The sequence below is a fragment of the Phragmites australis genome, chromosome 3 (assembly GCF_958298935.1).
Source record: "Phragmites australis chromosome 3, lpPhrAust1.1, whole genome shotgun sequence".
NCBI lineage: Eukaryota > Viridiplantae > Streptophyta > Magnoliopsida > Poales > Poaceae > Phragmites > Phragmites australis.
The window spans coordinates 29,352,947-29,379,691 of NC_084923.1; the positions used below are offsets into that span (position 1 = coordinate 29,352,947).

General features: G+C 41.3%; 1 protein-coding gene and 1 pseudogene across 1 annotated transcript; both read left to right on the forward strand.

Moving 5' to 3' along the window:
* The first annotated feature begins 426 nt into the window (after nucleotides 1-426).
* LOC133910641 (protein transport protein SEC23 D-like) lies at nucleotides 427-2,967 on the forward strand (annotated as a pseudogene).
* On the forward strand, nucleotides 2,743-26,286 carry LOC133912775 (protein virilizer homolog). Its single transcript, XM_062355684.1, has 28 exons — nucleotides 2,743-3,115; nucleotides 3,650-3,738; nucleotides 4,442-4,565; nucleotides 8,734-9,405; nucleotides 9,489-9,860; nucleotides 9,937-10,035; nucleotides 10,154-10,336; nucleotides 14,717-14,858; nucleotides 14,950-15,131; nucleotides 15,813-15,898; nucleotides 16,282-16,330; nucleotides 16,412-16,478; nucleotides 16,572-17,053; nucleotides 17,139-17,238; nucleotides 17,377-17,510; nucleotides 17,634-17,701; nucleotides 17,799-18,018; nucleotides 18,356-18,571; nucleotides 18,658-18,810; nucleotides 19,629-19,682; nucleotides 19,756-19,964; nucleotides 20,049-20,115; nucleotides 20,858-21,174; nucleotides 23,021-23,201; nucleotides 23,274-24,713; nucleotides 24,831-25,634; nucleotides 25,721-25,792; nucleotides 26,013-26,286. Exons 1-28 carry the CDS (start codon nucleotides 3,041-3,043, stop codon nucleotides 26,031-26,033), a joined length of 6,678 nt encoding a protein of 2,225 aa, XP_062211668.1. The 5' UTR covers nucleotides 2,743-3,040; the 3' UTR covers nucleotides 26,034-26,286.
* The last annotated feature ends 459 nt before the right edge of the window (nucleotides 26,287-26,745 follow it).

Consider the following 26,745-nt stretch of genomic DNA (forward strand, 5'->3'; position numbering starts at 1 on the left):
GTCCGACGCGCCGCCACCCAAATTTGCACTGCTAAGCATGGATCTGCCTCCGCCGAGCAAAGAGGAGCCCAGGGGGAGGTTGCATGATGTTCCATCGACTGAATCCCACTGTCTCCAGTCAAATTTCGCGCGTCCCCACCATTCTTCCTCCACTCCATCGTTGTTCTTCCTCCATGCCCATCAACGCACTCCTTGTTCCCATCCCAAACCACGCCCATATCTGGTGCCATCACCGGATCCGCCCCCCTTCAGCATCCACTTGGCCCAATCTGTTGCCTCCACTGCCACGTTGCTTCCTCCTTGCTGCACCGACGGTTCCACCGCCGCCTCCCTACCCCCTGATGCCCCTTTGTGCTGTGCTGCTCCTCGTTCACCCCGTCATCCCCACAACGCTGAATGAGCCTAATCGGAGCCTAGGTCACAGCCATGGTGGTGCACGTGACAGTCTCCTGCTTCCCGTCTACACTAGAGGCTCTAGAGGCATGCGCCGTCCAGTGAGGCTCTAGAGACGAGCGCGGCCAGCCCGCAACCATTGGCGTCGGCGGCGACCACGTCCCGCGCCGTGAGCACTGCTGGGCCTACTTGAATAGCCACTGCGATATAGAGTGCTGGGGCTGGGCCTGCGTGTTCTGCAGCACGCTCAACAGATTCGATGATGCCACCACACGTCGGTTCCAGCGTCCTGATGAGTGTCCTGAGCTCAACTCATCCTTCGTCGATCTCGAGATTCCAGGTAATACTACATGCAAATATTTAGTTAAAAAATACTGCTTGCAGCTGCCTCCCTATGTTATTTGGGAAGAATTTTAGCATGTGGGTTAAAATCATTGAGTGGATGATGCGGAGGGTGGAGGAGACGGCGTGTAGGCACGGCCCGTGTATGTGACCGCTGTGGATCTCACATATAAGTGCAGTCTTGTTGCTCATTGCATTTAGATCATGGAATTCTATGCGTGCTTTCCTCCCTTTGCATTGGTACTAAGTTACTTTTGCCCATGAATTGTGATGATTGAAACTTACCAAAGAAGCCAACTATATGCAAATAATGAGAGTACAGTTTCAGAGTAACTAGAACAAAAACAATGATATAGTTTAATTGGCAGTTCCATTTCCATTTAAAAGATTTTTTTTTAAAAAGGTTGCTTTATGTGCCGAGATTTGTGGGTATGAGACTCAGTGCTTATAACACATGGATCAATTTTTTATTTGGTTCCACAAATAGTCTATGAGATTGTGCTAGGTGCTATAGGAGTCATCTGGGAATTGATTATTGTTTCATTTGAGTGTCTTCAGGTTCCGAAGAGTTCTTGTAACTTATCAAGAGTGCACTTCTGGCGGCCCTAAAAGGTTAGAGTCTTGAATATTTTGAACTTGATGAACTTGAACATTGTGAATGAATTGAATTTGATTGTTGCTCACTTTAATGTTCATCGTGCAACAACCCCTCTGGTTCCGGGCTCCCTATTTGAGCTTATGACATTCAGCCATAAGATTAGATTGTATGATGTCTAAGGTCCAATTTCGGTCGTGAAAAATATTCTCATTCATCTAGAATTAGAAGAAAATGGTATACCTGTTGCCCTTGAAGATGCCATGCCCCTATTTTCTTTTTTGGCCCCAATATATTACAAACTATAATCTCAACTACAACATTTTAGACAATTTGAGCATGTTGTGTAATAGTGATATAATTTATGGGCAGGTTGACACATGCAAGGATCGAATCGCTGCTTCCCTGGAGATGCTGCGACCTACATCTTCATGGGAGAGAGGTGCTGCTTCTGGGCAGGAAGAGGATACTGTTTTGCTTGGTTGGTGAGGTTCTTGAATAGCCATGTCTGTTTTAATTGACTACCTAAGTTCAATATATGGTTCTACTTTTGCATATCTGATTTTTTTTGAAAATTTTGTGTCAATCAGGAAATTATGTTAATAAGTGTTATATGTTTGCAGAGAATTTAGCATGTAGTATTTTATGCCTAATTTGCATTTTTTTCTCCTTGTCAAATCGAGAACAGTTAGGATATTTCCTTTTCTAACATTTATCTATATATCGAGATTGAACATTTTTAAGTGATTTGTATGCCTATAACAACTGTTACTAGATCAACTATTAAAGTTTTTAAAGCCGAGTTGCTTGCTTTGGTTGCACGTCTTGATGAACAAGTTTGCCTATTTACGCATGTGGTACGCCCTCAACGTATTGTTTCTGAAACTTGGTGAGTTAGCTTTTGCCTTCCGAGGTATTCTTTTCTCTTCGCTTTTTATTTGAATTGTATAGGGCTATGACTATGAGAAGCTGAGTGACACTTGGTACTGCAATATAAAATCGATGACGACACATGTTATCTCTTGAAATTTTTAGTTAGCGTTGCAACGTACAGACGATTAACTAGTATACATAAATATACATTCAGAATAACTAGAAGTAGTACAAACATTACGTAACAAAGTAAACATCCAACCAACTCTAAAAATTTAGGATGCAAACAATTCTTAGCTTTTAGACTTTTAGTTTTTATAATCTAATTTTTTAAAATCTATAATATATAAGCTAATTTTTAAATCTCGGCTAAAACAACCGTACCCTGATCTGCAGTCCCAAATTCGGTTAGCTGGGTCCACGGGATTACTGGCTCCGTGGGGATTGCACGAACCGGCCCGCACAGGTCCAAAGTGCACCGCCGGCCCGAAAACCAGAAGCCCCTTAACTGCCCCAGTGGCCGGTCTCAGATTGAAACGGAAAGAAAAGAAAAGAGAAGCAGCATCCCTCATTCCCACGCCCCTCGGCCCCTAAACCAGACCCTCCTCTACTTCCGGCCGCCGCCGCTGCCGACGAGGACGCTGGCGAGGACTGAACTGGAGCTGTACCCCTCCGGGGCTAACTGCGCCACGGACTCCACCCGCGGGCGCTTCCCGTTCCCTTTCTCTTCCGCTCGCACGCTTCGGCGAACGCTAGGGTTTTAGTCCCCTGCCTGCTTTGTCACGTGCAGACGAGGCGAACGGCGACGCCAGGTTGGGGAATAACCGGCCTTCGGCGATGGGCCGCCCGGAGCCGGTCGTGCTGTTCGCGCAGACAATCCTACATTCCCAGCTGGACGAGTACGTCGACGAGGTGCGATTCCCAACCCTATCCCCTCTTTTTTGGTAGTCTGCTCTGCAATCTCTGGCCAATCTTGCTACTCCTTGGCTTGTAGACGTTCGAATAGTTTGTTTCGACGGTTTGTCCTGTTCCATGGTTCGATTGACGCAGGAGACTTGCACAAAATTAGGCAGGAAGGTGAGGATAAGGTCTCGAAACATAGTTAACATACCGTACATGGATTTGATGCAAAGCAAATGAGACCCTCAAAACTTTGCCAACTGTTTTTTGTCCCTTCCAATGCCCTTGATATTATCTTAAAATCTCACTTTGGGACATTTTCCTTTAAGCCAAGAATCCCGTTTGGTGGTGTTAAGGAATAGTAATCCAGCCCAGTTGGTATTCAAACATCCAAAGTGTTCACCTTGGGACGTTTTCCTCTAATATTGGGATGTTAAGAATTACAAGTAATTAGTTTAGGTAGAAGGATCTAAGGAGGGGTATTCTTTTACCTTCATATTTTTATTTCATATCATTTAGGGCACATTGTTATGTTGCATCATACAGGTGCTATTTTCGGAACCTGTTGTGATCACGGCTTGCGAGTTTCTTGAGCAGAATGCCTCTCCTTCCACACCAAACATAACCCTTGTTGGGTAAGGAACATTTATTCTGAATTTATTTTTGCACTTATGCCACTCTTGTATTTATCATCCTTTTATAATCAACATAAAAATTTCCTCAATGTAAAGGTTACTTGTGATAGAATCTGTACGCTGCAGAAGTCTGCCCTGTTGAACTTATTTGTCTGCTGTAGTTTGTTGAAAAATAGGCAACACTTCTGTAATGTGTGGTGATATTTGAAGTTTGAACATTTCGATGTATTAGTGATTGGATTTGGATACGTATGACTCTGCACAGCACAGGGTAAATATGTTAGGTACAAGTTGGGCATGGCCTTTATCTGTCTATTTTATCATTGAAGCTTTATTGGCACTCATTGCCAACTATTTAGGTGCTTGGTGAGAGTGCTCCTTTTATTTATTTGCTGTAGAATGGCAGCCATATCAGATAATATGTTCAGTTTATTGAGCCTGAGGCAATATCCTCAAAACACTTATTTTTTTTAAAGTTTTGATTGCTAGCTCAGAGAGCTTGCTGGTAACAATTGATACTTCTGTTTGTTAAGACTAAGATACCAGTTTACTTCAGTTCAGAAGTTGTAATATAATTGTACTGGTTGGCCAACCGTGCAAGGAGTATACACTCACATTTTATTATGTGTTAACAATCTTCTGCTGTTTTTGGTTATGTTAATGAGCCATGTTCCCTGATCTATGTTAATGTTGTTATGTACAGTGCTACATCTCCACCTTCATTTGCTTTGGAAGTCTTTGTTCACTGTGATGGGGAGTCTCGATTTAGGCGTCTTTGCCAGCCATTCTTATATTCACACTCTTCATCCAATGTGCTAGAAGTTGAGGTATGATATATGGTTCCTAGTTTATAGTGTCCTGTTCTCTTATCTGATGCTTATTCTTTCTTTGTTCTTTTTCTCTATATATCGTGCTTGCATTTTTCTAATGCTCTACAAATGTTCAAATGTTTAGCTTGCTAAGGATTGTTGTAGACCTTGGTTGGGTAAGGGTCCGAGGGCTGAGGGTAGGGCTCTTGCCCTTGGCCGACTGGTTAGTGTTACCTTAGATCTGAATAGTAACCGGCTTGCAAGCAACTAGTTGAGACTTATCATATGTGACGAATGAAGCTCTTGAATCCAGAACCCAAGACTGAGAATCACTGTTATGAGCAGCAGCAACAGATACAGAACCTTGGGAACGAGCTGTATTACGAGCTCGAGCAGCATAGCGGGCACGGAACTCAGCCCACTTCTCTGGATGACGAGAGAAGCAATTCTCTGAACGATGACCAATCTTCTTGCAATGATCATAAGGAATACCCTTTGAGGAATTGCCTCTAGCTGTGCTGGTCTTCTAAGAAGCAGCAAGGACACTAGATACTGGTACTGGAGCAGACATGAGCGAATGAAGACGAGTCTCTTCAGCAATCAAAGCAGACAATACATCGACAATGGATGGAGTAGTGGGGTTGTTGAGTAGCTGCATACGTATAGACTCAAAATCTGATCGTAGGCCATGGCAGAACTGATACATAAGGAACTTCTCAATGAGCTTATTCCTCTGATCATAGTAGCCTAAACACCCTCCAATACACTGAGTGACCATGGAGAGCAACGGTCCCATCAAGCGATCAAATGTAGTGTAGTACTGATCTATGGAAAGATCATTCTGCTAAAGGCCATGAAGTCTTGTCATGAGAGTATGCAAGAGGGCACCACTATTTTGAACATATCTTTGCTGCAAATAATCCCATATCTCCTTAGCTGTTTTGTGATGCTCAAGACTCATGATCAAAGACTCCATACTAGTGACAATAGCGCTCATAACCCTACCATCATCATTCTTCCAATTTTTGACTTCAGCAACACCAGATTCATCTGTCAACTTATCAACAGGTGGAACATCAGTCAAGTGGGACGCCAGAGCATAACCTCTCAACAAAGTTTTCACAGAAAAGGCCCACTCTCGATAATTATGACCATCAAGCTTAATAGGGATGGCAATTGCACTTGGTTGTGACATATTGGAAGCAAATAGCAACAGAAGCAGCACAATAACAACAAATAAACATAACAATACAATAATGTCAGATGAACAGTACCAGCATCCGTAGATGAGACAGTGGCGTCAACAGATGAATACCTCCCTCAGCAGAGCAGCAACAGATGAGAGAGGTTGAACACCACCACCACCACTAGCAGCCAACACACGTCGCCAAGAATAGCCAACAGATGTCGCCCAGTGAAGACAAAAGGCGACAGCGGCTCCCTAGTGGGACGGGCAGACGGATGGCGATGAAGAACCACGATGGAGATGCGTCCATAGGAGGCACTCAATGGACGGAAGGCTGAGCGACGACGGACGGCGGCAGAAGAACAACGACGGAAATCAAATCTGCGTCAGGCGGTAGCGGAAAACGATTCTGTGTCGGGTGGTGAGGCCAGACTACGATGGACGGCGGCGGAAGAAGACTAGTGGAAAACGAATCCGCGTCGGACAGCGACTGAAATCGAGTCCATGTTGGGCACCGGCGGCAGCGGAAATCGAATCCGCGTCGGGCCGGATTCGACGAGAGGGCGCAACGGAGATGCACTCGCATGCGACCACGACAGCGGGCGTGATTGCAGCGACGGGCTCGCGCGCGACCGTGGCAGTGTGCGCGATTGCAACGACGGTGGATGAAATTGTGACGGGCGGGCGCTATAGAGAAGTACGATGATGGTGACGGTAACGGACGGCAACGGTGTAAAAAAACAGAAGATCATGGGTGGATTAAATTAGGTTAACCCTAAGCCTAAACCATGGCTCTGATTCCATGTTACGTTAGACTGGAATTGTGGGAGAGAAGCACACGTACAATAGAGTAGATCTCAATATATAGAGTCGGTCCTCATACGCTAATATGGGCCAGAATAGTATGTTATCATACCAGGATAATATGTTACCATATATACTTAACAGTCAGGAGCTATTTGGAGCTATTGTGCTTGTAGCTAGTATAGGGACAATTGAACTGTCACTTTTGAGTTTGGGGGAAAAAAGAGCTATATCTGGCTATTTAGAACCTTGCTTAACTTCCAAGAGGTGAGGTCTCTTATTTAGGGAAGTAGACATCTAATCCTTATCCTAAGAAACTAATTTGTCATTTAGGGAAGTAGACATTCTTGTTTAGAATATGAAGCCTTCCTAATCTTGGCCGCAGCCATTGCTTCAATACTGCGGCTTTTTTTAATACCACAGTTCGCACTGGTCCTTCCTTGGCACAGTGCCTTGGCCCAAGAGCCATAACAAGATTTCATGTTAAATCACAATTTTCACATTTTAGTGCAACAAATCCTACTCCTGTCCTGAATCAAGATGTTACTGTAGCTCAATCCTATTCTGTTATTACTTCTTAAAAAAACATCATCCTTCACCGAAGAAGCTTTTTTGTGAATTGATTTGCGCATGCATATGCATGTGCCACGGTGCGTCTTCAGCTGAGGATGGTATTATCAGCTCACTGTTTTATTCACGTGGCTCATGATATGAATCTTTGTGGTTTGATGATCACAGGGAAGTTTTAACTGTATTATCTAGTTTTAAAGATAATTATTTGTGTATGAAGAACAGGTCGGTGGGTAATCGTTTCTGAGGTCAGTAAACTGCACTAAATGACAGCAAGACCCTGAACTTTGCTGAGTGTGACATTTGGGTCCTTGAACTGAGAGCTGCAAAGTTATGCCCCTACATGTGCATTTAGATGAAGGATTTTAAAGATTCTATATAAACTGTTTCAATGAGTGCTGATTTGATGTTGTTAGCTAATATCCTATTTAGTAAAAGCCTTGTTTGGTATAAAGTAGATTGTTCCTTTTTTCTGGTGAAAAAACATGTGACAATGGTTTTTCATAAAGCTCATTATTTGTGTTTGAAAACAACATTTCAGTATCCTGATTTTTATCCTAATCAGGGTTTCTAAGTGGTCGCCAAGGTGACAAGGCGCTGCGGGAGACCTGGGAGTCGTTGACTCTTTTCCATAATTATTGAGAGAGGAGGGAGAGAGGGGGAAGAGAGGAAGAACGGGAGGGGAATGGGGCAGCAAGGCCAAGCAGCCGCCACCTCCCAATTCCTGCCGGCTCCGGTGCTGGTGGCCGGTGCAGAACACGGTAGTGGATCTTGAAGGGGGCGACGGCAGTGCTTGATCTGAGGGTGCAGCACAGTGATGGCAGGGGAGCAACAGGCAGGAGTGGCGGGCTGGTGCCGCAGCAGAGAGGGAGGAAGTGAGGGTGCTGCATTGAGAGAGACGGGGAGCGAACTGGCTCGTGTAAGACCTAGAGCTAGATACGATGCGGGGTGCCCCTTTTTTTCTTCTTTGTCTTTTCTCCTTTTCTCTTTTCCTTTCCTCCTCCCTGCTGCTGTTTTGCTGTTTCTTATGTTAGTATGGTGTCGCCTCGCCTCAGCCCCATAAGTGCCTAGGCGTTGGGAACGGTGTGGGTCGCCAGTTGCCACGCTTCTCCTTACCACCTTAAGAACAATGATCTTAATATAAGCAAAGAAAATTTAATGGTTGGTCCTTAAACTTGATTTGACATAAAACAGTTTTTGTAATCTAAATATCCAAGCAACCCTAAAATTGTAAGGCGAGTCAGTAGCAGTCAGTGCTACCTAATTGGTATTCATATAATGTTACACCTTGGCTCAACCTAAGTTGCCTTATGACAGCATTGTCATATAAAATCACTGGTCTTCAGAAAAAAACTTTTCTAGCTTATTGGGCTCTCCAGTCACATAAGTTAGGGTTTGGACATCGGCAATTTACAAGTTAAGGGACATTGGAAGTACAGTCAAGCATGTTTAATGACTTATGGCGCACTTTACTCAATTTAGACTGTCTTGTTTTAGATTTCCTGCTGGTAATGCAAATCAAGTATTTGTCACATCTGCTTGTCCCATTCTTACCATTCCTGATATGTTGGAGCATGGATTGTTCTTTTGCTTTGTATAAATTTCTCTTTTTTTCTTAATTTGCAGGCTATTGTGACAAATCATTTAGTGTTGCGCGGAACTTATCGCAGCCTCACTCTTGTAATTTATGGTAATACCGCCGAAGATCTTGGTCAATTCAACATAGAACTAGGTCTGGACCATTCTCTTGCGAATGTTGTTAGCTCTCCATCGGAGGGAAAGCTTGAAGACCTCCCACCAGCACTACATTTATCCAAATTGACATTCGAGGAGTCATTATCTGCACTGAAACCATTGAGTTTTCAAGGCACCGAGTTGGACCTCTCGATTGAAGTGAAGAGAGTTCTATATTTAACTCTTAAAATGTACCAAATGTCTGATGTGGAAAATCTTATTCCTAACCTAAGAAGTGCAGTTATCTTAGCTATTTCTAAATATGTGACTGCAAGTACAAATCACATCCTACATACATGGAATCAAGACTTGGACAATGCCTTTGCCAGGAGTGATCTTGATCCTCAGGCAATTAACAAAATTCTTACTGAAGCTGGCAACGAGCTTTCTGAAATTTGGAAAAATGTCCATGCTGTTGCTAACAGTAATCTTTTCAATGATAATGGCTTTGCCATTAGAGTAGATGAAGAGTTGCCCACAACCAAGATCCTAGTTGAGTTGTTTAACAGATGTTTTCCATATTACAAGAACGTTTGCTTACTTGATCTACAATGCCCTTCCCAGGTATTTTGTTATGTTACTTGAGAATCTATATGCCTGTTTAATGAATTTCAACATATCTTTATCTTACGCCAATTCTATTTCAGAATAAATGGTTGTTGTTGTCTTTGAGTTTGGTTCTCCTACTGTGCTCCTCAAAGGAGAGTTGCTTTTATTTTGTTGGCGCTGGTGGGATGGAGCAAATCATTAATCTGCTATGTTGGAAGACCCCAAAATCTGCAGCTACCACATTGCTTGTCCTAGGTATTGTTGAGCATGCTACACGGCATGGTTTTGGATGTGAAGCTTTCTTGGGATGGTGGCCGCGACGTGATCACAGCAGTATACCTGTTGGCAGCAGCGATGGCTATTGCTCTTTGTTGAAGCTTCTACTAGAAAAGGAAAGGCATGATATTGCCTCTCTTGCTACATACGTTCTACAACGCTTGCGTTTTTATGAGATACTATCTAAATATGAGGTTTGAATGCCCCCTGACCTTGTATATTCAATCTCAGTGTATTATAGATAATACAAAACTTTTGGTTGTTTTACAGTCTGCAGTGGTTAAGGTGGTTTCTAATCTTCCTGCCGATGAACTTTCTACTGGAGTTCCATTTATTATTTCTGCTAGTGTTGAACTTGCTGAAATGTTGGTAAGTTTCTGAATTTGTCCTTATATGGGCAAATATTCCTTACAGTTGTGTGTACATTGTGTTTCCTTACAAGTGAAGTGGACTATTATTGACTTTATGCTGACAAATGCTGATGCAGAAATTGATAAATTTTTGTGGCCCTATTGAAGATCCCTCACCAGTAGCTTCTGCTAGAAGAGTATCTAAGTCTGGACATTTGGAAGGCTTACTGTCTTACAAATCAACGATTGGCCTTATAACTTCTTCTAAATACAGTTTCTTGCAGTTTGATACTGATCCATACTTGTTATCTCTTATCCAGGTAATACTGTTAATATGCATTGTTGTTTTTCTACACATATGTTTACCTATTTATGCTGTTAATCTTGATCAGAGTTGGTTTAATGCTTCTGGTCAATCTGCAATAACTTCTCTGGTTAGATGTTTACTTTTATGATTCCTCCATATAGCTTTGTCCTACACAACATAGTTGATTTGAAGTTGAGTATGTTATGTGCATGGTTCGGTAAGGGGCCAAGAACCAAGGGTTGGGCATCCCCCCTCATCTTACCGCTGTTTTGACGGGCTATTAACGCTGTGTGCTCTTCAACATATCATGTCCGTTTCTAGGAATTAGAATACAAACCTTGCTAGTTCTGTTAACTAACCTCTGCACCTCTTTCTTATGGCGCTAGCCTATTTGGTTGTTACAATTTCACCAAGCCTGTACTATATTCTGCTGTACTCATCTCATCTAGGCTTTTCTGTTAACCCGGATTACTGGTCCTCGCTAGGATTTCACATTTTCCAATCAGAATGGTTTTGACTCATCATCCACATTCTGACTTAAATATATATGGAGTTGATAGTCATATTATTCGTATCATTAAAAATAGGTAAACATTTGCCAGCTATCCTAATGAGAGTCCCAACTATAGGAGCAAGCATACAAGTTTTGCACTTGTGCTGCCAAATTTTAGTTAATACTGTAAGCTCGCAATGATGCAGGGGAATACATTATTTCTGGGAGGACCAAATTGGGCAAACTGGATAAAGAAAATTGATCTTAACTGCTTAAAAGCACAAGATGAGAAATATTTTATCTGCCATCTATAGCATTGAAGACCCTGAATCATTGTTCACTTTGATTGCTGATTAGAGTGAAACAATTGTTTGCTTAGATAGTTTGGCATTGCATTGGCTCTGGAAAAGCACTTCACTTTAGTTATTTTCTTTATATATGTATGTATGTATGTATGTATATTCTGTATGTATATTCTGCAGGTATGCTCACTGTAGTTTATGTCTGCGCACACCTCACAAGTTGTAACTCACAATGTTAGTTTCTCGTGTTGCAATTATGCATTTATGTACGTGAAGTTGTAACTGGTCTACCTAACAAGTTGTAATTCACAGTGTTAGCTTCTCGTGTTGCAATTATGCATTTATAGACGTGAAGTTGTAACTGGTCTACCTAACAAGTTGTAATTCACAGGTTGTAACTGGGATGTGCGCAGTGCGAATAGCAACTACGTATAGGCGCAGAATAGCCTCGCCGTACACACACACACATACATATATTATATTAACTGATGATCTCTTGTCAAGAACTATTGATTATTGAAGCAATATTTTACCTAAGTGAGTAAATATTCTCCAATATTTTACTGAAGTATTATCCATTACCAACAAGGTTACACGGCATAACAGTGCCAATTTGCTCATTCGACAACTATGTTAGCACTTTTAACGAGAAAAAGATAGAGGAGTTGAATCTCCAGAAGGAAACCTTCACTAGAAGGTGGTACAACAGGATGTGAGAGCATGTGAATGACGAGTGTAGTGGAAAGGAAAAGACGCAACAATGCTAGGAGGAGGATCCGGTGAGGTGAGGGCAAAGGGAGAGGGAGGCACCAAAGAAGGCGCAATAGGAGAGGGCACCACCAGTTGTTGAGGAAAAGAAGATGAAACATTGATGGTGTGGCAGAAAAAGTGAGAAAAGATAGTGATTCAAACAATGAAGCGGAAGAAGTGGAAGAGGGGGTACCAAGATAGAAGGGACGAGACTCATGAAAAGTATCATCCTGAGAAATTGGCATCCGGCGAGCGACATGATCCCAACATTGATAACCCTTTTACTCAGCATTGTAGCCTAGAAAGACACTCAATAGATTGAGCATTCAGTTTGGTATACTCACGAGGGGCGGGAAGAACGTAATAAACACAACAAAAAAAGCGAAGACAAGAGTAGTCAGGAATACGCCCACATAGACGCTCAAAAGGAATTCCACCTTTGATAGCAGAAGAAGGCTAAATGTTGACCAAGTAAGTGGCAGTGGAGATTGCCTTAGCCCCAAAATGAGGTAGGATAGAAGAGACAATCATAACCGCGTGAGCTGTCTCAAGAAGATGGCGATGCTTGCGTTCAATAATGCCATTATGAGAATGAGCGCCAAGACAAGAGAATTGGGACAACGTGCCTTGTTCAGCAAGAAAAGTATGGTCCAGAAAAAAATTCACCAGTAGAACCAGCTCAAAAAACGTGAATGGGAGTGTCAAACTAAGTGTGAATCATAGTGGCAAAGTACTTATAAATAGATAATACCTTGCTACAAGAAGACATAAAGTAAGTCCAAGTGTGGCGAGAAAAATTATCTATAAAGATAATATAGTAGCTGTGACCCCCATTCGAAACGAAGGGAGCCAGACCCCAAACATCAGAATGAACAAGATCAAAAGGAAGAAGAGCAGAGGGTGCTCTAACCAACAACTGAAAGAGAAGTACCATCAATAGTAACGACATGAAGAGGAAAAACAAGAGAATGAAGCGAAGAAAGACTAGAAGAATCAGAAGTCATATGAAAAGATGTCCTGAGTCAAGAGTCCAAAGTGAGGTCTTGACTATACAGAAGGTGGTCTCTTAGTGCCAGAAGATGGAGTAGCAGAGCCAGCGTAACTTGTCGTCGAGGAGGCAGACGTAGCAACCAGGCGTCGAAGCAGTGTCATAGTCTCCTGATGAGTGTAAGTCGAATAGGTGGTCGAGGTAGAAGCACTAGAGGGTTGTTGAAGATGCTTCTTCCAGTAGTAGTTCACCTCGACATGGCCCTCCTTGCTGCAGTAAGTGCAGCGAGGGTGGCCACCACCACTAGGGGAGTGGCACAAGGAACAGGCGGCGGTGTAGACACAGACATAGGTGCATCAGGTGGATGAGCAACTTGCACTGAGGGAAGTGGCAGCAATCTAGAGCCATGTAGATGAGTCTCCTGCGAACATATATTCGTAAGGGCTTCCACAAGCGTAACACGAGGATGACGTGCAAGCAGCTGAGCACGATGCTGCTCAAACTTTGGACGAAGACGAGTTAGGAACTTGTAGAGGCGACGAAAATCCCTTTCAGCACGAAGGTCCAAGCAACATTAACCTGAGTGACAGCCAGCGGTGCAAAGAGAGCCTACCAGACACCATACTGCCGACATCTGAGCGTAGAATACGTCAAAAGTGGCATCACCCTACTGAAGAGACTGCTCCTGGCGAATAACAGATAGGTAGAGAGCATCCCCAGAAGGCTCATAGTTTTAACGAAGATGAGTCCACATCTAGAAAGCTATAGAAAACTCAAAAATCTTAGAGGAGAACCAAGGCTCGACACTAGCAACCAGAATGGACGTTGCACGAGCATCATCCACCATTCATTGTGCATAATCAGACAACTGACCTTGGTACAGCTCCAATGCATCCTGGTAGACGGAGACAACCTTATCATAGGCAATGGTGATGGCTTCAGTAGTTGCTTTGTTGGCCAAGGGCTTCACAAGCTCCGTCGGAAGAACAAGGGAAGGCAGACAAGGAATGTCGCTAGAGAGAACATCCCAAAGATGAAGCCTATACATGTGAATACACATATAATGCGTAAAATTACGGTAGTTGACACTATAAAAAATCACCGAGCAATTAGGAACTGAAGCGGTGCTCGATGAAGAAGACATAACACATGTTTTTTTGTGTGGCCGAATTGTGTGGTGCTGAACTTTGTAGTAGCTCCTGTGGCTTCGGCCGAGCGACGACGGCGGCGGCAAATCGGCGCCCGACGAGCCAGCGGCAAAGCAGTGGTGGGCAGCAAATGCGCGAATTCCGCACAGTCCTGTGCGATGACAAAGGACATGGTTTCGCGAAGCGGGTGGATGGCGCGAATTGGGCGGACAATGGCCCACAGAGGCGGCACAACCATGGGAGGGCGGCAACAGGTCGCGACACAACCCATGGAGGATGGGGGCGGAGCAGATCGGGCCGGTAGAGAGTCGGATCCAGCTAGCGAAGAAGCCGACGGGGAGAGAGAGTCGGTGGGTGGGCTAAAGGTTGGGACGAGTTGCTACGTCTCAAAAGAAAATCTAGCTCTAATACCATGTTAGGAATAACAATTTGTATTCCATGGATGCCATAGGCTAGTATAGATACATGTACATGTGGGCAATATGCAGGAAACCCCTTATAACGTGAGGATATTACATCGACTAATTATATATACACTTTTAACGCTTAATCTCAAAATATTCCTGTTGATTTAGTTCTACCTGTTATTTCTTTTTCTACAATTTGTTGGTTATCAGTCTTCACACAGATAAATTCACTTGTTTTAGAAGCTTTACAGCTAAATCTATGTTTTGAAATGTGACTTCTTTACTTCTATATTCTTTGCAAGCAGGATAGAAGTTTTTTTCCTCTGTCAGCAGCCTTGTTGTCATCACCTATATTGCATTTAGTAAGTGGTCCTGCTGCTGAAATTTTGATGGGGATAGCATCATCGATTGAATCAATTATACTCTCCCTCCTGTTTTGTCGTTCAGGTTTGATTGGATTTTCCTTTTCTTAAACTGGAATTATCTTAATCTCGATTTTCCTGAAATTACAACTTGACTTATTCTTTTCTGTTCCCAGGGTTATCTTTCTTGCTCAGTCAACCTGAAGCAACTGAGCTTATAGTTCTTTCTCTTCAAGATGCTGAAAACATGAATAAAACAGAATGCATAACTCTTAGACAGGCTTTTGTTCTTTTATCAAAAGGGTTCTTCTGCCGCCCACAAGAAGTTGGAATGATCACGGAGTTACATCTTAAAGTGGTTTGTGCAGGATCATTTCATGACACTTACTCAGTTTGTATTGTTTTAAGATCTTTTTGACATACATACTTGATAATCTGAATAGATTGACCACTAGGATGCAAATTTGGAAAGAAAAGGTCTCATATGTGGCATGCCCTACTGCTGGCTAGGGCTGGCAACTGGGCATTTGTGCTGCCATTAAATTAATTTTAAGAGAACTGATAGTATCAAACAGTTTAGATTAAAGAGTTTGGATTCTAACTTTAGTAGTTACTGTTAGGAGATTCCTCTTTCTAAAGAGGACTTCATTATGAAATAAAGGGTGAGGAAGAAGTTATCTCTAATATTCCCCTTCTCCTGCTCCCTCTCCTTCCCTGTGCACCCGCCTCCTGTGCACTGTATCTGCGCATTGCCACTACCATCGCTCCTCAGTGTTGATGAGGCCCTGGGTGGGGCCTAGATGCCCAGGGCCTGTGCACTGTTTTTTTTTTTTTTGGTTTCACACATTTTCGTGAAATAATTCACTGCATCATGCCATGAGTCATTTCATCCGCACTATGAACGCTGTTACATCTACTTGTATTTATATTATATCATTGCCTGTCGCTGTAGAAACATAATTTACATGTAAATAACTGATCAGACTTGAATTATGTACTTTTATGTTTCTAATGATGATTGAACTGCTTTGCTCTGTAGGGAAGTGCTGCCAATAGGGTACTTTCAGTTCCTCCAAATTCTGATGAACTTTTGTGGGTTCTTTGGGAACTTTGTGCCATTTCAAGGTCAGTATTGAAGTCAATCTTTGGTGGGTAAATTTGCTTGGAATATGATAGTTGTGTAAAAGAATGATGCGAGGTGGCAAATTTTGAGATTATTTTTCAATTTTCAGTACACAGTGCTCAGATCTGAAATGATTTTTTTGGCAAATTATCTGTTCCATTCTCAAAAATCGTAGAATTCACTAATATGTTCTGGATATTTGCTCAGTCAGTGATTTGAAATGGTTTCCTCTCATTGTTCTAGTCAAATATCTCTAACCTTTATATCTTAATAACTAACACTTAAACATTATCTGAAATTTAAGACACTATCTAAACTTTAAGGTACCTAGTTAAATTCTCAACACAATGATTTGCGCTTTACAGAATAAGTATTTGTGATACAGGTCTGATTCTGGTCGGCAAGCATTATTAGTTCTTGGATACTTTCCGGAGGTACGTGTTGTCTGTCTACATCTATCTTTCTGTTATGCAACTTATTTGAGTTGATGAGTGATGTAAATATTCCTGTTGTAGGCAATATCAGTTCTGTTGAGCTCTCTCTCTTCATACAAGGATCTTGATTCAGTCATGACTAAGAATGGTACGGATAGTCATTATGTTCTTCTGGTTCTTTCATTTCTCAGATTTTGTATATTATGTGTGAGCTTACATCCTTTTCTGACTATGATCTCAGGAGGGTCGCCTTTGGGTCTTGCGATCTTCCATTCGGCTGCAGAAATTCTTGAAGTTTTGGTTGCAGATTCAACTGCTTCATCACTTAAATCATGGATTGGATTTGCTGTTGATCTGCACAAGGCTCTGCATTCATCTTCTCCTGGTTCAAATAGGAAAGATGCACCAACAAGGTTGCTTGAATGGATTGATGCTGGTGTTGTTTATCAGAGAAATGGTGCTCGTGGGCTTCTTCGTTATTCCGCTATTCTAGCTTCTGGTGGAGATGCTCATCTTTCTTCTGGAAATGTGCTCGTGTCAGACTCGATGGATGTTGAGAATGTAGTTGCAGATTCAAATAGTAGTTCAGATGGTCAGGTCATTGATAATCTTCTTGGTAAGCTTGTTGCAGATAAGTACTTTGATGGAGTTGCGTTGTGCAGCACTTCTGTGGTCCAATTAACAACAGCTTTCCGCATTTTGGCATTTATTTCTGATGATAAGGTATGAAATTCATCCTCATAGAAAACACGATTATTCATGACTTCTAGTTTGCAATGGCATGCCTAAATTTTTGCTGTTTATGAAGGCTGTGGCTTCATCCCTTTTCGAGGAAGGTGCAATTACTGTTATATATGTAGTCCTGATGAACTGCAAGTCTATGCTTGAGCGCTTATCCAATAGTTATGGTGAGTATTTCATGCTTTATATTTTTCTACCATGATATGAAATCTGTGATATTGGTATATCTTTAGACTATTCTGTTCATGAAGTACATTTATTCATATGCTATTTTTGTATTTAAACTTTACAATTATTCTTTTCAGATTACCTTGTTGATGAAGGGGCTGAACTGAGTTCTACCACAGAATTACTTCTAGACCGAACTCATGAACAGGCTCTTGTTGATCTCATGATTCCTTCACTTGTCTTGCTGATAAATCTCCTTCATATATTACGTGTAAGCCTCACTGTCCTATTCTTTATGACATCATCAATGTGGGTATATTATCTTTTGTGTATGAGCACAGTAATTGTATCAAGCTGCTCATATTTGTGGTCCTGGATTTATTTTTCTTCGCAGGAAACAAAAGAACAATATCGCAACAAAAAGCTTCTTAGTGCTCTTCTGCTGCTACATCGAGAAGTTAGGTTGTGCATCGTATTCTTTTTTATACCCCTGCTCTCCCCCCTTTGCTCTCTTGGTCTCTCCCTCTTTCTAACACATGTTTGCTATTTACTGTTTCAGCCCAAGGCTAGCAGCATGTGCTGCAGATTTGTCCTTCATGTTTCCTTCTTTTGCTGTCAGTTTTGGTGTTGTTTGCCATCTTATTACGTCAGCAGTTGCTTGCTGGCCACTGTATAATTGGGCGCCTGGTCTCTTTCATCGCCTTCTTGAGAATGTTGAGGCTACTAATACATCAGTACCATTAGGTCCAAAGGATGCTTTTAGTCTGATTTGTCTTCTGGTAAGCATTTTGGCTACATTTATACCTCTGAACTCCTATGGTATGTTTCTTTGAGGATGGGACGATTAACGGACCATCCAATCCTAACTAGGACCTTAAGGATAGTTGTTTGGTTTGTGGCGGAACGGTTTCCATCAGCACATCATCCCTTGTAAGCATCCACCTAAATTGTGGATGATTGCATGATGGGCCAACCTTTCCTAGGATGAGGTGGTTCCTCGAACCAAATGCATCATTAAGATGACTATAAATCCCCCCTTTCAGTGAAGAGTAGTATTGGCATCATATTTATACAGTTTTCTCTCATCTTATTCTAATACGTTGTCTATACTGTAAGGGTGATCTTTTCCCTGATGAAGGCATATGGCTGTGGAAAGTTGAACTTCCTTCATTGAGTGCTATTAGATCTTTGAGCACTGGAACAGTTCTAGGTCCTCAAGTGGAAAAAGAGGTGAACTGGTACCTGCATCCTGAACATGTAGCCATATTACTTGTGAGGTTGATGCCACAACTTGATAGACTTGCTCGTGTCATTGAAAATTTTGCTACTTCGGTATGTACTGGCTTTATTTATTTCCTTTACTTGTCACTCCGAAGCAAATGATATTTTCACTTTAGCAGATCATGCGTATCTTGTAGGCCTTGATGGTGATGCAAGACTTGCTTCGTATTTTCATTGTTCGTGTCGCCTCTGAAAAGATTGAGTGTGCGGTTGTTCTTCTTCGCCCGATTTTTATATGGTTAAATGATAAAGTTGATGAATCTTCCCTGTCAGAGAGAGAGATCTTTAAGGTATGACAATGTGCAGTGATTATGGTTGCATAATATAGTTATTAGTTCCATTTGGATACATGCATTACTGTTGAAAGTCCTGAAGGTAACTGGGCAGTTTCCATGGGAATTGCCATCCCTTGTTTTACCAGTTTTTAAAAAGACATTTATGACCGTTTTAGCAAGTCAAATGTAAGAGCTTTTCTGTGTGCTGACACCAGCAGTTTTTTGTTGTGTATCAACACATTTAAAGCTTCCATTCGGCATTCGCATGACAAACTAGAGTCTTCTGAGTTCAACCTGAAACTGGTTAGTGTTCAGGTTCCTGGAACCAGGGGTCAATCCTGTAAACATATTAAATAAACAGTTCCACTGAAATAGCCCCTAAAAGACCATGATGCTGGCCATACAAATGGGTGGTGGATTGATTCCTGAAAACTTGCTAGATTCTGGCAGGAACCTTCTGCCTGCATTATCTGTGAAGATTCAGTTTTTGTACTATATAGGAAATTTCTAGTTGAATCTAGCGAGAACCTGTCTGCACTGTCCGAGAAGATTCAGTTTGTACTGCATAGCATATTTCTAGTTGTGCCTAAAATCGTCTTTGACTGATTGCTGCAATTTATTCGAGGGTCAAACTTCTGAACTGTTCTGTTTGCATGCCAGTTGCCAACTTGCTGTAACAAAGAACCATGTAACACTCAGTTTTTCTCTCGGCATCATAGTTGTTTGAAGGAGCCCTTTTTTGTTTCCCCAAATTCAGTCCTCTTATCATTTATAGCATTCAGCAGTCAGCATCGCTGATCTGAAGTTTCTTTATGTTTATCCATTGTTTTCAGGTGCATCAGCTGCTTCAGTTTATTTTGAAATTATCTGAACATCCAAGTGGCAAGGTGAGGTTCTCTGTTGTTGAGGGTTTTTGGAAGTTGTTTCTCTCTTGCTCCTTGCTCATTTCTCTTAATTCAGGCATTGCTTTGGAAGATGGGAGTCACAAGGATTCTTAGGAAGTTATTACAGAATTGTAGCAGTGCGTCTTTTTTGGATGATAAGATGACTTTTGAAAGAGCACCCTCCACGAATGACCTTATGCTCAAATGGAGGATTCCTTTATTTAGATCTCTTGCATCCATCTTTAGTACCGACCCATCTAACAATGAGAAGGCTATTACTGAAGAGTAAACACACAACCATGACATTATTTAGTTTAAAAGCGTTTATCCATTTACATATTGAAACTAATTATTCTACATTCAACATAGGTCCCTGAATGAGAATGCTCTTCATGAGTGCTCTTCTATCATGCATCACCTCTTGATGTTCTGTCAGGTACATTTCTTTTTGCTTTGATGTTGTGTTGTGGAAACATGGGTTTTGATGCGTATTGAGTCACCCTTGATAAATACTTCTTTATTTGATTCCCAAGCTTAGCACTATTGATTAACCCAATCATATCATGCACTTTAGTGGAAGAACTTGTGTCTACTCTGAATAATATATGCTTGGATGAAAGAGGCCAGAGTTTTAATAAATTTTGTTAGAAATTTAATACTTTTACTGTGATGCACATTGTTCTTAATGTTGTAGGGGACATATCAGGTGAAAAAAAAAGATAAGTTACGCAAAATAATAACAAAATTCGTATGTAGTACTTTATAAAATTATAAAAGAAACTCAGCTATAGATGAGGGTATAATTACACTCACGCAAAAATTTAAAAAAGGTTCAATCCCTTTTGCAAGATACAAAAAGATAAATAGTAGGTGTAATAGTGTAAACAGTGCACAGCAGTAGATCTGCCTGCAAAATGGGTTTCAATTGTTTCCTGAAATTCTACATGGATGTAACCCTCACCTATAGCTGAGATGTCTTGAGCCCTTTTGAGAACTTTTGTATGTAATTTTTAATGAATTTGCACCATTTCCAGTAGTTAGCTCGTTTTCACCTGATATGCTCACTAAAGTTGACACTTCAAACCGTAATAATCTTCCTATAGCTACTGTTTCATTATTTATTTATATATATATGTGCTTCATAATAGTCCTTATCATGCTACAAAATAATATCACAGGTTTTGCCTGTTGGACGGGAAATGTTAGCATGTTCGCTGGCATTCAAGGAATTGGCTGCTTCGTATACCTGTAGAAGTGCAGTAACTTTGATATTTTCACAAATCCAAACTTCCAACAACTATGTTCATGAACAAAATGAGAGTGTCACATACCATGACTCATCAACTGTGGATAATTGGGGTTGCTTTTCCTCTTTGTTGAAGTGCTTGAAGAAGCTCGTAAAATATGTTGGTTCTAATAATCCAACAGATTATTTGGTAGAAACAATTTATTCCTTGACACTAGGCGCTATTGCCCTCAGTCAGCATGGTGAAAAGTAAGCATCACTCCCTCGTTTTGCTTTTCAATATCTCAATAACATCTAATGTACAGAACTAATGTTTATAAGTATTATATGGAATTACATGTTTGTAGTGAATGCCCATTGAGATCAGGTGTGGCATTTTATTTAGCACTCGCCTTTTGTTGTCTGTTTCTATGTGCTGTGGTTGTCAACGTATGCTAACTTCTACAGAAATTTTGATGTGACAAGCCTTGTGCGGTTGTGGCATGGCCGTGGGTCATGCATGGGGAGGCAGAGTGATTTCCAGCCAAATCATGTGGATGGTCTTCTTATCAGGAAACTAATCCCAGTAATAAGAAAACTATAGCTAAAAGGATCATTCAGGCATGTTAGGATAAACACCCGCTGGGAGGATAGCCAGGTGGCGTTGGCTGCTAGGAGAAAGATTATACCATAGATTGAGGAGACAAAATATTAGAGGAGACTAGATTAATTCTTCTTTGTTTGATTACAAAGGGTGGTAGCCATGTGCCTTATATAGGTCTAGCTCTAACAACTTGACTAACAAATTCTAGATAGGATACGTGCCTAATAAATCAACTTGACTAACAAACTACTCTCGTGCTACAGCACCGCTGTTACTGTTCACGCACATAACAGCGCACAATTATGATTTTCTGGAAATCATGCAGCTGTGCTTTGCATGTATGATCAAGGCCATGTTGGCTCTGTTTCCTTTTCACCTTTTCTATTACATTTGCTTGATTTTTTTCTTCCATTTTTTTTTCTCTTCTTGATTCCTGTACTCATTATTGGTACAATATTTGCTGCTCACGAAGCATGCCCACCATGTACGCTGTATTGGGCTGTTGGCAGCAAGATGCTTGAGTGCAAGATAAAGATCTGTGCCTCTTACATAACCATCATGTACTCGCTTGTCCTCTTACATATCTGTTACTTGATTCCGTTGCAGCTGGTAGTGCTGTTGCCACATTTCTGTACTGAATGAAACAGTTTTTAAGTATGTTTATGTAAGATTTGTTAGGGAGGAATTTTGAATTGGGTTTATGTGATTGGTTGTGGTAAAGCAAATTGTAGTAGGGTTGCATTATATAATCGCGCATACATTTGTTTCTCTGTTAATGGAGTATTATCTCAGTTCATGCTTATGAGATGTTAACCGTATGCGGTAGTTCTCTTGGTGCACACTCGTGATGTCAAAGCTTAGTTTGTTTGCTCTTTCTGGGGTCCATCCTATCCCATGCCTCAGTCCTGTATGCACTTTGGATCCTGAAACTCAACAAATGTGTTAGACCTACAATTGTTCATCTATTTCATGGTAAATTAGTGAGCATTTTGGCGCTCTCCTTTGTTCTTATTGATTTGGCATTTGCAAAGTTTCACTGGAAAGGTGCTCAGAGATTCACTCAATTGCCTGTGGTGTGTGCGCAGGAGAGGTAAAAATTAATTAAAAAAGAAACTATTGTATTATTGCCTATTTTAATGTCTATAAACACGAGTTTGGTCAATTCACATTTAATTTTTGACATGCTTGGGCGTTTAGCTGATTCCTATGCTTGTTGGGAGTAAATAGGTTGGTTTGTGGGTGCATTGGCAAGAGTCTCAGGAAAAAAAGTTTATTTGTTTGGCTCGCAAATTTGTTATTCTTTTTATAGTTAGGTTTCATAAAAAAATGTAAATCTTATCGACTGGCACTTGGTTTTATTCATATTTGTACATTATGGCATGTAAACCTGAATGTTCAAATCTGATAAGTGTGCAGATGTATTTTTAGAAAGATCAATATCTGTAACAAGATGCATTAATTGACAGGTCTAAGTAAACATACAAATACTGATCATCTTTCTGTTGTTTTTAGTCTTGAGAGCTTGACTATATTGAGGTATCTATTTGGGCTCCCTTTTGATTCTAGTGGTGCCATGGAATCATCTGGTGAGAGTCTGAATGAGATTACATTATTCATGAAGACATTTGAAGAGAAGACATGCCATGGCTTTGAGAATTTAACGACTTCTGTTGGAATACCTCTTTTACACAAGGTATACCACTATATCATTATCTTGAAGATTTTGCTTTACTGTCCTGTTTCTTATGTTGACCTTAATTAACAGGTACAGAGTTCAATCACATTACTATTTTCGATTCTTGAGAATTCTGGGCTATCCAGAGATTTAGTTCAGATGGTTCTTGAAGAAGGCACTGACTCCCCGTCCGAAGTCGCTCGCTCTGTTGTTATGACAGCTCATCTAATGCCAACCCTAGCTGGTGTGTCTGTAAATGATGGATCTGGCCTTTTCTTTTCCAATGCTTGGAAGGTTATTGTTGATTCAGAAGAGCCTGTTGACTGCCAAGGGGGTGAATTTGCAAAGAGGCTGGTGTGGGAGTTGCCTGATTCTTCTTTTGATAGACAACTCATGCCTGGCCAATCTGCTAGAAGAAGATTGGCATTGGGCGATAGCGCAAGTAGGCGCGTAAGGGACAACCAAGCACCTGAACCAAGTGTACATTTCTCGCGAGGTTTAAATACAACCAATGCTTCTACAGGACATACACGTAGAGACACTTTCCGTCAGCGGAAACCGAACACAAGTAGACCACCTTCGATGCATGTAGATGACTATGTTGCAAGAGAGAGAAACATGGATGGTGCTAGTAGTGCATCGAATATTGTGAATTCTACTCCACGTGGGATGCTTAGCGGAAGGCCTCCATCCATCCATGTAGATGAATTTATGGCAAGGCAGAGGGAACGTCAAAATCCTGTGCCAGCCCCATCTGGGGATGCACCTCAAGGAAAAAGTCAGGCAACAAGTTTAGATGACAATCTCCGTGCTAAGCCAGAGAACCCTTGTCAACCCAAGGCTGATCTTAATGATGATCAAGAAATTGATATTATCTTTGACGAGGAATCAGGTTCAGATGATAAACTTCCTTTCCCTCAACCAGATGATAGTCTCCAGTCGCCACCTGTCATTGTTGGGGAAAATTCTCCAGGTCCCATTGTTGAGGAGACAGAAAATCAGGAGAATGAAATAATTCTTTTTTCGCAGAGGGGCATACCACTTGCAAAGAATGATGGAAGTCCTGGCATTGACATATCTTCTCAGACAGCGATGCTTTCAGAAGCTAATGTTCCTTTGGAACGAAAATATTCTGTTTCTAGCCCAGAGAAGAATTCTTTCCATGATGCCAACGAGTCTAAATATATTTCTCCTATTACTGGATCAGAAAGATCACCACCAGTTCATAACACACGTTCTGCACAAGCAGCTCATCAACAATTACCTCCTAGTAGATATGAGAAGAGAAGTCCACGTAAGTTTTCTGAGAGTTCTCTGTCATGTGGATCCCATGGACATGAGTATAGACTCTCCAATAACCATCCACCTCTGCCACCAATGCCACCTCCAATTTCATCCGTGCCTACACAAAATCCTGATTCAAGGCAGTCATCCTCTTATATTGCTAGAGATCGACCAACACCTAATCCCTCTGGTTATCCTGCACAATCTTTTGACGCTAGTACGCCTAGTGCTTTCACGGGGCTTCAGGTAATTGAAAATAGGTATTTCAAGCTTTAGCTATGCTGTCTCTGCTTCTATTATGATTTGTTGCAGTTTAATATCCTTTTTTGAAGGGAACAGTTTAATATGAACTTCAATTTGCAGGCTCAAACTCAATATATGCTTGCGGGCGCTGGTGGTTCATCATCAAATGATGCAGAGGCCAAGTTCTTATGGAACACTTATTCAGTAAATAGGCTCCCTATGGAGAACTTCGGCTCTGGTTTATCTGCTCGGCCGATGCCACCCCATCCACCTTATTCAGCTATGGTTACTCAACACGCTGCGATGAGCTCTTGCTCTCCTGCAATGCTGTATAACCAAGGCAGTACTGTTGTCCAGCCTCCTCCACCTGCTTCTGTTATTAGCGATTCAACTTTAGGCATGAACTCTCCATCTGGCAGCACGCTTGCATCAAATTTGTTACCATCATTTGCATCACAATTTCTAATGGCCAGGCCTTCAATGCCTTCCTCATTTTTTGGCACGTCTCTTCAACAAGTTGAACTTTCATCTGGCCTTCCACAAAATATTTCTAATCCTCAGCCTTCTGTCTCCTCAATACAACCACGGCCGCCTCCACCACCACCACCACCGCCGCAGCAGCCACATCCTTCTCAGACACTACAACAACTTGCCACTATCCAACTACCACACCAAGATCAGCCTCTGTCATATGCACAGAGTGCTATCCTGTCACAAGTTCCATTGCAGTTTCCGAACCAACTTCATGTTCCTCAACTACAGTGTTACCCTCAGAGTCAGCATGAATCTGTGCAATCACTGAGGCAAGTTGGTGAACAATCACAACTTCAGAACCAGGGTCTGCAAGCTGATGGTTTTTCTCAACAGCAGAAAGATTCAGGGATCAACTTAAACCAAATTTTTTCATCTCCAGAAGCCATTCAGGTTTATTTAGATATTAATTTTTGAAGCTACATTGGGGAGAACTCAATGCCAAGGTGACTGATAGTCCTAGCTTTTACTTGTCGCAGAGTCTACTTAGTGATCGTGAGAAGCTCTGCCAACTTTTGGAGCAAAATCCAAAACTCATGCAAATGCTTCAGGTAAAATTGTGTATTGTTATTACTCAAGTTTGATGTAATGCAAGATCGCAGTAGTAGGCACTTTTAAGATTCAGTGTACGGGAAGCTGTTTTATTGTTGAGTTCTACACCTGCATTAGGGCATGTAGAGGACCATATTAATCATTTTGCTTGTGCACCATCTATTCTCAAATTTATGATGCCTGTTGACGTGAATTTGTCTGCTTTGCATTTGCCAACAGGATCGCATAGGCCAGTTGTAGCCGCCATGGGAGGCGTTGGTGTGAGCTGATGTTTAATGCTGGGGCTTCTATTGCTAGGATGCTCGAGTAGAGATGTTCTGTTTTCGGCGATAGTTGTAGCTAGATGAGATCAGCTGCTGCCTTCTAGTCAAGGAAATGTATGACCATTTACATTAGTTATCTGTAATTCTGTGTAACATGTGAATATTTGTACTTAAGTGCTTGTATCTTAATTTATTATTTGAAGCTTGAATGAAGTGATAATTTAAGCTTACATGAAGTGGTTAGATCACTTCATGTGTGATGCGTTGAAAATTCGATAAGCTGCTGCTATAATTCCTGGACAAATTGCTGCTATAATTCCTGGCTTCCTGCCAGGCACTCCTTGAATATATGTTTTCGTTATTGTACAAAAAGGAATGCTTACAAAGGGTTTGGATCCGCCAAACTTAGGAAGCTGCTGCCATAGTTCATGACTTCTTGCGATCCGTTATGTTTAGCATGTATATATTTTTTTTTTGGTTGCTTTTGTTCTAAAATATATTAAAGAGATATAGGTTTAGGATAGCTTTTTTTCTATGATGATAGTCGATTTTTTTTCATGTTATATTTAGAAATTAAATTAAATCTAAAAGTGTGTATTTTTTCAATAATCTAAATTTTTTATTATATGTATTTTGATTTAACGATGATTAGTTCCTTTTCTCTTCCATTCTTACGAGTAGTTGTTTTA

Coding starts and splice junctions, on each gene's coding strand:
- LOC133912775 (XM_062355684.1), top strand. CDS start 3,041: ATGGGCCGCCCGGAGCCGGTCGTGCTGTTCGCGCAGACAATCCTACAT. Junction 15,132..15,812: donor CGGAGTTACATCTTAAAGTG/GTTTGTGCAGGA, acceptor TTTGCTCTGTAG/GGAAGTGCTGCCAATAGGGT. Junction 16,331..16,411: donor TTCTTGGATACTTTCCGGAG/GTACGTGTTGTC, acceptor TTCCTGTTGTAG/GCAATATCAGTTCTGTTGAG.